This window comes from Cryptotermes secundus, unplaced genomic scaffold, assembly GCF_002891405.2.
Source record: "Cryptotermes secundus unplaced genomic scaffold, Csec_1.0 scaffold214, whole genome shotgun sequence".
Classification (NCBI taxonomy): Eukaryota; Metazoa; Arthropoda; class Insecta; order Blattodea; family Kalotermitidae; genus Cryptotermes; species Cryptotermes secundus.
The window spans coordinates 266,146-278,487 of NW_019743149.1; the positions used below are offsets into that span (position 1 = coordinate 266,146).

The window sequence follows — 12,342 nt, forward strand, 5'->3', positions numbered from 1 at the left end:
CTTGATAGTGGATACAAGAGAACACAAACCGGCCCTCGCACAACGACTGTAAAACTAATCTAATGTGCAAAACAGCATAATTAGCATTGCACAGTATGGAGCCCAGATACGGGCTCCATGGCCGAGGAATCGGGGTTTGATTCCCAGCAGGGGAAAGAGACCTTCTCTTTTCCATAGCGCCCACATGGGCCCAACCAGACTCCTATACAATGTGTAAAAGGGGTACTTTCCCTGGGGGGTAGAGATGAGCACTCCCATCTAGTGCTGAGGCCAAGAATGGTGGCGCTATACCGTCTTTTTTTGTGTGCGCGCGCGCTAGTAGGGTGGGACTAAGACTACTGCTGCGAGCGAGGGCGATTGTGGAGCAATTGGTGGAATGAAGATTGGCAGGGGAAACCGAAGTACTAGGAGAAAACCTGCCCCAGCGCCACTTTGTCCACCACAAATCCCACTGACCAGACCCGGGATCGAACCCGGGCCACCGCAGTGGGAAGCCAGCGACTAACTGCTTGAGCTATGGCGCGGCCGCGCTATACCTTCACTCTTCATGTCTTCATGGGGTGGTGAATTAATTAATTAAGCGCATGAACGTTTTACCTTTAAATATTGCACACCATAACAAAACCTGTAAAACGGTATATGGGATGAATTGTTTTGAATGAAGGCACCCATCACGTTTGAAATTAGGCACTAAACTGCCTTCGTGTGACCACAATGCTTCTTGTTTCAGTAAAGAACAACACTATTTTTACGTGTTCTTCTACAGGAAGTCTTTCTTCTTCAGCCATCTTGTGTAAACTGGAGCATGAGCAGGAATAGCGTGATACTAGCAAGCTTTGGAAGAGTAAGAAATAATCATCATGATCTACTGTGTTACCATTGTTCATTACATGGTTGAATAATTAATACTTAATCAAATATTGGATGGTTTTGTGCACCACCCTGTACACAATAATTGGAACTAGTGCGGCTTTTGGTAATGTGACTGTGATTTAAGGTTCAAAAAGAAGGTTCAACATTTTTATGACTTAGAATAACTTTAACAACTGTTACGATTGTTAACAGATTGCAAGCTGTCATCTATATGTACAATTAGTCTAAGCTAAGCAGTGTCCATAGGATTTCAGGTTCTCACAGTGCTGGTTATGAAGGGTTGTTTCTTCTGAGATATAATTCCATGTAGCCCATTGAAAGTCAACCGACATTTCAAAGGAATATATCACCTCTATCTTCAGCTGCTTGCCACCTGCTTTCATACTGGTACCTTGCTTGGCTTATTCGACCCTGAAGATGGTTGTGATATGATCCTCCAAAACGTTGGTTGACCCTCAATGGACTACACAGTGTTATTTCCCAGAAGACTGTATTCTTCAGGATAGAGTTTGATTTTATAATAATGTTTATCACATAATTATGTCATTTACATTGAAGCTTTATGCAACACTTTGGTTAGTATGTACTGACAGAAGAAGATGATGACAGCAATAAACAGCAATATTTCAACTGGTTCTACAGTGTCATATGTCGGTGTTACAATGCCGATTTGTGAATGTGAGATACCTCTAGACCATTATTATTATGCTTTTCCTATCAAGCTGTCTTTCCAGAACTTACCAAGTTCATAATGTACATATTCGGTGGAAAAGTGATTTCAAAATGTCCCTCAAGGGCTCTAAACTGTAAGAAGGGACAGAGTGAAAGATAATCTTTGGAAACCGTATCTAGAGATGGTAACTGTTAACATTTCCTACTGAATTGTCAACTGTCAAACAACTCATGCTAATATTGCAATATAACAAGCATTTATAACCATTAGAAAGTAACACAGTTATTTTTTGGGATAACTCTGATTAACTTTGTGTGCTTTCTGTAAAAGTTCTGATGAAGTATTACATGATTTCTCCTGCATGCTGTCCTTGTCTTTCACTGTGTTGACATTTGTCTCACCTTGATGGATCTTCCTTCGTGTACACCCTTGGAACATACTCAGATTTATTTCTCAATTTGCATATGATGCAGATTTGGCAGAATTAGCATTGCAAATCTGCAAGTAAACTTGAAGACATTTATTATCAACAGCAATTGTGCTACAGTCTGGCTCTATGATACATTTCCAACAGGACATTCATCAAACAGTGGCATCATGCCTAGCAATGTGTGGTCCTGACTGAAAAGCTTCGAAATTCCATACTAAACAACTCAAATATTTAATTACTGTACAATGGTTCATTTTACTCAATTTTATAAATTAATACAAATTTATTTCAATGTGGAATTTTTCAACACATAAAGAGAAACATAACTTCTTTACTCTGTAACCAGCCAAGTGCCAGGTCCAACATGAAGCCTCCAAATTACATGCAGATAATGTGATAACGTGATTGGTCAGGGCTATCATACACCTCAGGGGGTGATGATAGATGAATATGGATCAATGGTGGAATGGTGATTAATTGGGGAAAATCATAAATTCTCAGGAAAAAAAAAACCTGCTCCAATGTCACATCATCAACCACAAATCCCACATGAAGTCAACTAGGACTGAACCCCAGACTCCTAATATGACACAATATGCCACTTATTTAGACATTTTGCAGTACCAATTAGGAAACTTAGTCCTATGCTGTAAATTCAGTTTTACATCAGATTATATTAAAGGGGTAGGTGTTGAACAACATTTCTGTAGCAATTATATTCAATCTCAACTTAGTTTCAAATTCTGACATACGAAGTAATGCTGCATTTCAGACTGACTGATGAACATGGTATTTGCATTGCCATCAATACAAACATTGCTAAGATACAGTCAAGCCTGTGCTACATAACAATTGTGCTTTGGACAATTAAAAAACGAATGAGTTGTTTTAAGAGCCATAAATAAGGCCACAATGTGCACTCACTCGGGCAGGTCTACGCTGAAATGGCAGCCAGTGCAGATGTACCACCACATGGGCACGGACACCAGAAGAAACACTCACTCACCATGACAGAGCACTTCCACTCTTTGGCAGCTGGAGGGTTGTGCTGTTATCAAGGCAAGAGTGAGTGTGACTTCAGGCTCTCACTGCAGTAACTGTGAAGTTTACTGCCTTCTGGGATATGACACCATATAGTCTGAGAGATCATTACCAGTGCTTCAAAGGGATCTGCTGCCTCCACCTTCAAGGCAGATGAGCTTGGTAAATTATCACCAATTTGGAGGAGCTTTCCGAGTACAGTCTGGTAGATGGCTACTAATGTTCTGAAGAAACTGCTGCCTCCATCTTATTCTACTCTGAAGAGGGAGGCAGGATGTTCTTCAGAAATTTTGGTAACAATCTACTAAATGATATGGCGTCACATCCCAGAAGGCAGCAAACTTAACAAAAAAAGTTAAGTTTCCTTGGTGATTTACACTGCTGCATGCAATCACCACATTGTATGGGGATCTGCCCAAACAGAATTCTCAACACTGACATACATAAAACGCTATCTTACAATTTGTAGATACATCTGTAATCACCTAACTTACAGTCTCACATAGTTACAGGACTGCAATTCACGTGAATCTTGTGACATATAACCTGACCCATCACAAGGTTACAGATGTCAGTCATCGGTAAGTAGAGCTAATATCACATAAATTTTTTCATAAATAATTATACCATTTTTGCTTATATATTAAAACTCGTTACTCTTAATGCATGTTTTGNGAAACAATAATACTGTAACGTGTTTTGCGTTACTGATCCCACTTCTGACACCAATGTAACGTGTCTTGTTANAAACTGTCTATATTAGCATGTTTCAAGTATAAAACTATGAAGTTGGATAAAATGAAGATCTGAAGTCCTCACAGCGGTAAACATGAAGATTACAGTCTTCTGAGATGTGAAGCCATGCAGTCTGATATACAGATACCAACATTTCAAGGAACCTCCTGCCTCTACCTATTCAGGATACAAGAAATGTGGGAAAACAAAGGCACAGCACATAGAAAGGAGGAAGAAAATGGAGCTATAAACAGGCAAATGAGAAATGAAGACCCCTGAATGACCACAGCTTACTCTTCTGCATTGAAGACAGCAAAAGCAGGGTCATCTAAAACATCGGTATCTGTGAACCTGGATCCATGATGCCACATCCCAGAAGAGTAATCCTGAATCTAAATTAAATTTTATATATTTTGTCTACATTAAAAATTGTTGGATGAATTTAATTTTGGTTTATATTGGTCCAGTACAACCCTCCACTTTATATGAAGCTCAAGTCACACTTTGTTAAAAGGAGACTCCCATAAGAACAGTTGGCACATGATACAAAATGCACATCATTAAGAGACAACCTTGGTTTGAAAGATTTCTTGATATGGTGAATATTTAATCTAATACTGAAAAAACAATTTTCAGTTCTGTAGTGTGGTTAACTCTGAAACACTAAGTTTGTGAATAATACATTTCTGTCACCAATAAATGAATTCAGTGCCAATGGTCACTGAAAACTGCAATGGCTGCATTTAGACAATACGTGCATTGCACTGAAATATACTTTTTCATCACTGCTTCTGTGAAATTCAAATAAAAAATGTTCATTGGCCCTCACTAGGAATGAAAGAAAGAAAAACAATGTCTTATTTCAGGCACATCGTCAAAGCCAGTGCTAATCAAAATACTACTCTAAGCAAATAATAAATTATGCCCCCCGCCACAGAAATCAAAAACACAAAGTTTTTCAAAACTTTTCCACAATTAACACTTTGCGGACACCGCAACCTTTAAAAGGTTTTTCGCTTTTAAACATGGCGGACCGTTCGCGTGTTAACAGGTTTTTAGAACACGATAAGTTGCAACACACTATACATCACTCTGGCGTCACCTACATTGCACGTAAGCGCCTGCAGATGCGTGATAAGACTCTGGAATGTTTAGTTAGCAGTCAGTAACTTGACCTCGCTGTTTACTTAACCAACTATAAAGGAAAATGCTTTGCCTTCTTCAAGCTGTGTGTATTAGCCAGCAGCTAGTGCAGAGAATGGATCAAGGACAAATTCTCCTCCGATCACCTAGCTGACCTGCCTTGTGAGACGCGTAATAATGGATTGTCATTCAGACAGCGACAGTGACGGGGAACAAAGAATTGTGGCCACAGACAGTAAAAGTGACAGTAGCTCTGATGATAATGCAGGTAATAACATTGGGTGTAGTAACATTGCAGGGACAGCAAAAAATCTAAAAAAAAAAATCTAAACCCTGATTCAAAATTGAAGTACAAAGCATTCCTGATGAATGTGGCATAGGCCTGGGCTACAGTCCAGATGGTGGGGGCTGAACCAGGGTCACACAAAGACTTAGTATGAACGGGCCCATCAACTCCCACCCCATGAAGGCCTCATGTGGACCCCTTAGGGCGACTCTTGAATGATATGCGGAAACATACCCTCGTGAGAACTGTGAAGAGTGAACATTCCAAGGGGAAGAATACTACTAGGCAATGCCGTGTTTTCATAGTTCACAAAAAAAGGAGTATGTCTACATTTGCAAGTTCTGTGTAATGCCACTTCACAAAGGGGAAAGTTTCCAGAAATATCACACCCTCAAGCACTTCTAGGAGCATTGGTAAGTGTTCTCCAAAAATTTTACTTCAAAAAATTAATTAGGCGATTTTATATTAATTTTTAAAGTGACCAGTGCACAAGTTAGGGTAGTATATTTAAAAATGCCGGTCCCCAGGGTGATTTAAATATTTAAAGCACCGGTCCGCGAAGTGTTAACATGAAATTTCTGGATACTGTGGCAAAAACTGTCATTGGTGGTTGTAATTCTTAAAACAGCCATACTTAACATTGACACTAAATGTGTTTAGATTACTGTCAATCATTGCTCAGGATATGAACAAATAATGAGCAAACATTAGTTTTCATTGAACAGGCACCAAAATGGTTGTCTGTAAAACATGATGCTTCCAAAACTGTGCCACCCCAGGAAGCAGCCTGGCTGTCCGTGCTGGCCCTGCACATACCAAGTCAATATGAAAGAATATCTCAATGAAAAAGAGAAAAACTGAACATAATAATTCCACAGATGGAGTATGGGGAAGGAAGAGAGAACATATGCCAGAAAACAGACATAATCAATATTTCACAAAGTAGTGGCACATCACCTATCACCATGAACAATACATGGTCAGACTGACTTAAGAAATGTCCGCTGGTAGAACCCAAAGTTCACATCTGTGTGATGATAAAATCAAGGAACTTCAGTGCCATCATGTCTTTATTACGAGGCAAACAGTGTGGCCTCCAAACTCTGTTTGAATCATCAAAGGGCAAGACTACCTGGAAAGTTCCACAGTTAGATGAATGGGGCAGATCAGGTCATGTGAGTCAGGCCCGTTAAAGTCACATGTAAGGGCTAAAATCCAACATGCGTGACAACATTCAATGTTTAAGTGAAGTAACTACACAGAATTCCATCAGAAGTGGAAGCTGGTTTAGGAGGTGAAAAATATCAGAGTGTAACTTTCCTCTCCTTCTGTTGTGAGATTGATGCAGCTCAAAATCAAACTTGCTATCAAATTTTAATGTCATCTTGTATACTAAATTTTTCAAAAACTGAACAGATCTACCTTTTGGGATATAATGATGTGCAGTCCATTCAGAGTTCAAAATCTGTCAGGTTAAAACCAAATTCTTTCATATGGACCAACAGATAAATGTCCTACACAACTTTCTGTGAAGGTGCCTTTGCCAAGATCAACAGCATGGCATCAGAAGACAATGGGAAGTCAATGTTTACTGAAGTACTATGCTGAACCAGTTCTCATTTCATGCAGTGAATAATGACAAATTATATCTCCTGTGACTAAGGTTCTGGGGGTTATACCTAGCACTGACAGGCAGATTTCTGAAACAGGAGACAATGACTCTCTCAATCCTACTTACAGTTACCACTAAATGAAATTAACACATTTCTTATGAACTCACCAAGAGTCTCTGATCCTAATCCGCTGGTGTGCTGACAGCAAAGAAATACTGCAATGGTACAAGCTCTCACCTGATCAGAAGAGGCCATAAACACACAGAGATATATTCATATTGAACTGTATTCCACGTGGTTGTGTACCCTGGCTTGACAACATCAAGCACCTTCATGATATCATGCCTGTGAGACAGCAGAATGTTGTACAAGTGTAGATCCTGGTCTTCTCAGATGTGACTGTGTGCTTTGGTGGCTAAACCCGTTGTCTCCATGTTGAAGGTATCTCAAAGATGACAACATGTTTCTCCAAAATTTTAGTTCCTGTTAACAAAACTACGTCATCACTTCCCAGAAGACCACAATCTTCATAGTCACTGCTGTGAGAACATCAAATCTCTAACAGTTGAATCACTGACTGCACATGTTTTTGCATGATTTCTGAGATTATTTAAACATTCTGTATCAAAACATTAAAGATGGTGAATAAAGAATTGTGTTTTTGATTATGTGGCTTTATAAGTCATGCTCAAACCTCAGATTACCTTTGGGTTACAGTACTGACTGAGGGTAGCAAACAAGCCCAGTCTATTTGTGTGCATTATCTGAACAACCAATTCCTTTCTTGTGGTCTGTCAGGCATGTCACAACGAGTGACCAACAGCTCAGGCACACAAAACTACGATGTATGGCCATCTAACAATGTCACTTTCGATATTATGTTTGATGAATAAAGGGAAATGGTTGTGTGAAGGTTTGTTACAATCATTCATACATTATTCAACAGAAAAAAATGTTAAAAATAAAATTTAGTCTACAGAAGAACATCAGGTTTGAGAAGTGCAAACATACTCACGTCACACAGGCACACTGCAACCAGTGATCCAGTTACAAGTTAGTACTACAAGACAAGCTATGACACTACATCAAAATGTATCAAAATGCTACATGCCTTAACAGACCACCCGGCCTCTAGCGAGGACCAGCACTGATGTGGTGTGTATTCTGACGACAAGTTTATTACAAATGTACACTTGGGTATATATTAAATGTTATACAAAACATAGGCCATCATTATGTATAAGTGAGAGTGACAGTAACACTCTACATGATGCGATGCGATGCGCTTTAGTGGCTGAGGAGTGGCTCCTCTGCAGTGCAAATAAACTTTGGCATGAAACTGAATCTAAACACACACTTCTGTCATGACTCACAAGCAGCAGCAGCATAACAATTTGGGAACTCAGAAATGATTCCCAGAACCAGTGCCAAGTAGTCCAACAGAAGCTTTGCCACTTTACAGTAACCTTGGACCGACTGTGGGCAGAGATATGCAATAAAAAACACATTCATGCACAATTTTGGTTTGAGACAATTTGGTACAGAAAATCTTGGAATTCATATTAATGGTTTGTGCATATTTGTTTGGAATTTAACATGTCACTTTCTATTTTACAGTACTCTAAGAATCGAGACAAGATAGTGTCAAATGGTAGGANCAGTACCTCCAGGAAAATACCAGGATACAGTATATATCTTGTAGTGACTATAGGATTCTGACGATGGTGTATAACACCATATATATTGGGTTTTTGGACTTCATCCATCGCCCTGATTTTTAAGATAACTAAACCAGGACGATGGATGAAGTCCAAAAACCCAATATATATGGTGTTATACACCATCGTCAGAATCCTATAGTAACTACAAGATATATACTGTATCCTGGTATTTTCCTGGAGGTACTGGGGAAAACCATAAAAAGCAGGATAGCCAGTGTTCTAGCTGAGATTCGAACGAAGCACCTTCTTAATGAGTCCAGAGCATTACCACTATGCCAGCTCAGTTGATGGAATTCCAGAGAAACACATGTCCAACTCAGCTGTTCTTTGGAAAGTTGGGAATAATTCTGTAAATCACCGTTTCTAAACTCTGGTGGGACAAAGCTTATTACTTTGTAGAACAAATCCAGTTCTACAGGAGGAAAGAATTTTAATGTATAAAACAGTTGCTCAACTGAAGATCGATTCAGTTGAAGACTCATTCTATCATCCAAGAAATGTCTGCAAGGACACATACAAATATTTTCACGTGTAGGGGTGACTATAGATGGGGTTTGGATTGGTGACTTGATTTACTGACCACTTTACCACAGCACCCAGAATTACAAGTAATTACAGTGCCACTGCTAATCTCCACGCTGCTTCACAAATTGCAGCTGTAAACACTAAGTATTCTCCAGCCTGCAGTGTCTTCACTAGACGTTTCCTGGTAACACATGTTAACAGTGGAGATTCTTCAGCTTCACGTGCTCAAGTCCTTTCCTCACAGACTCGCATACAGAACTCACCATCAACTGACTAAGCTCTAACCTCGTCCCTTGCTTGTAACATCTCAGGACAAACCAGGCAGAAATGCCCCATTTCCACTCTTCTAGTCCAACTGTTGCATTATTAAGAATCTGCTGACTAGCAATGGGAACATGTTTAGTAAGCCAATGCCCTGGTATATCCCCCCGATTTCAAGGTCATTGCATAGCAACAGCCCTACATGCTACAATATAAATACATGCAGTAACATGCCATATCAAGTCCCTCCACACAAGCACACATCTGTAATATTATATATTTCCTTAAACACTTTTGCTTACTCAAAGCCTCCCATATTTCCTTATGAAATTAACCCATGGCAGAAGCCTACCCTACAGATGAAGGCAGCAGGTCTCTCCAAAGTATTGGTGCCTCTCCACCATATTGCACATCAGAAGACAGTATTCTTGATTCTGCATACCTGTTTTTGCATCCCATAAGAATCTCTGCATTTATTAGCTAAAAAAAAGGGTAATGCTATCCCTGTAACAGGCCTTGGAGGCTTATAGGGTTATGAGATGTCAAGGCTCCCACATTTTCAAGACAGGTCATCTTGAATGACCACTTCCATCTATATCCTTAGCTTATAAGTCCTCTGATACCATTTTACACTAAATAAACTTTGACAGAGATGCTAAAACTGTTGGAATGTGATCTTGAACTTTTCTCCAGGATTCCAGCTGAGGCTGTACAGGATCTATACAATAAGGGTGAAGGTAACAAACTGCCTGCAAGTTGCACATGACAGAAATATCTGTTCACTATGGAAATAACCCATCTAGTGTACTTCACACTGAATGTTGTGAACATTCATAAAATATTGTCACTGCTACCAACTATATGTATTAAAACACCAAAGCTTAAAGATTTTGCTTTTTGCTCCAAAAAATTCACTTAATATTACTTTAAAATATCAGCTTGTATCAAATGCACTGTGAAGGAGGCCTGCTCCCTATTTTAAAAGCACGGGCACACATTGCCAGCATGCGTCCCCAGCGCTACCAGAGCACAAGAAAGTGGTCCTTGTAGTCACACAAACATGAAACTGGGGATCCATGCTCTAAACAATGTCCATATCTTCAGATACAAAAATTTAAAACATTTTAAATATTAACAAACTTCAAACAGCTACTGAATATTTAATTTGGAACTGATGATTTCAAAATTCAAGGCTGTCTCAAAGTATAAACAATGAGCTCACCTGGCTCTGTAAATTGACAGTTTCAAACACTGCAACATGTAACATTCCTATAGTTTCTGAAAATGTATAAATTTAACAGACAGTATACCTAAAAACATGACAAAACAAGGTCCTGCATCACATTAGTGCTCACAGATAGCTCTACCTCAGTCACTGAGAGGGACAGAGCTCACTGGTGACAGGTGCTTCATACAGCTTTCAATTTTATGATAACAGAGTGCAGTAGACACCATTTCCAGTCAGATTACTGGCCCAGACCTAGCAACTGACCAAGCAGATAAGAGGCTAACCCCATTGGCACAGTGGAGCTTGCAATTAGCCTGTGTTCACCAGGTGGCCAAGCATCCAGCTGGTGCAGCCTGTAGAATGATATGTGTGACCCGCTGCCTGCAGGGGTCCTGCTGCTCACATGATGGGGCAGTTGTTGCCCCGTTCAGCAGGTCAGGCGGGTCACATGATGTTGCAGCTCTTGGCACGCCCCTTCAGCTCAGCCTTCAGGTCAAGCTTGCTCTTCTGCTGGGTGTATGCACGCTGTCTCTGCAGCACTGAGTGGTTCTTGTTCAGCTTGCCCAGTGCAGCCAGAGCTGCTACTTCGAATGCATCTTTCACAGCCTTGCTGGATGTCTTAGCAGATGTCTCCACGTATGTCGTAGCACCAACCTGTCGACTCACCATCACAGCCTGCAACACACTCACTGTCAGAGACTGGAGGTTTTCATTGTGGTGACTGACGATTACTGATTTCTGGAATGTTTTATGTTAGTTCATATACTGCCTCTTTACTTTCTTCACCTTCTATACAGTTTACCTTGGAAACATCTTCCTACCTACAAATTAAGCACTCTTCAGTGCCATACACATGCCTTCAATTCACACTGCTCCCACTGATCTGCTCAAAGTCCCTGTCTTTGTCCTCCCTCCCCTTTATGAATGATCATTTCTTCTGTGTGCATTACTCTTGTACCCTCAATATGAGGGCAGCAGGTTCTTCTAAAACGTTTGTAAGTCCCTACCAAACTACAAGCATCCACATTCCAGAAGAGAGTGTGGAGTTCACATTGCTGACCTAACATACATCTCCAAGAGACAAGTTTTTTGAGGTGCATTTCATGCTCTGGTGAATACTTAATTTTAGTATTCATAGGTGATCAGGCCATCTAAACACTATCTGCATCTGTTACACACAATCTCTATTATAATTCAATTCAATTCAATTCAATTCATGTTTATTTACGTGCAATAACTTAACAGCCCAGCGGCCAATTACAAAGTTAGCACGAGTATATAAGGTACAAAATAATTAAAACAAAATACAAATACGACAAATAAATCTGTGAACATAGATCTAAAGAAGACTGAAATATATACATACATTTATGAAATATTACGAATGTTGCTAATACTGTTAGTAACTAAATACTAAGATAAGACACCAGTGAGTGATAGCATAAAATTAATAAAATTAATAACCAGTCAATAAATTAAAACCAATTACATAAGAATAATTAAAGCTAGCCGAGGTAACACATATTTGTAGTGAATGAAAACACTAATCAAGTAACACCGTAAAAGGTTTGGTACATGCTTGTAAAATATGATTCAGAGAAACCNCTGCTTTTGTGGAGTTTAATGCAAGGCTGCATGCCTTTACAAAGCTTAAGTTGTAATATGAACAGCTACATGACAAAAATTCTATTAAATGGTTCAAAATGTAACCATTTGCCATAGATTCTAATACACAAAAGACTGGCACTTGCTTCTGTGTAAAGTGTACATTAGCAAAGTTGCTACAAACAGGGGCACAAGATGGCAGCAGTGG

General features: G+C 39.6%; 1 protein-coding gene across 1 annotated transcript in view; it reads right to left on the bottom strand.

Moving 5' to 3' along the window:
* Window positions 1–9,529: 9,529 nt before the first annotated feature.
* LOC111873778 (rho-related GTP-binding protein RhoE) overlaps window positions 9,530–12,342 on the bottom strand; it is a 40,426-nt gene continuing 37,613 nt past the window's right edge. Inside the window, exon 5 of the mRNA XM_023868727.1 lies at window positions 9,530–11,204. Within this exon, the coding sequence (XP_023724495.1) occupies window positions 10,974–11,204 (231 nt within the window). The 3' untranslated portion in view covers window positions 9,530–10,973. The remainder of the gene's footprint in view (window positions 11,205–12,342) is intronic.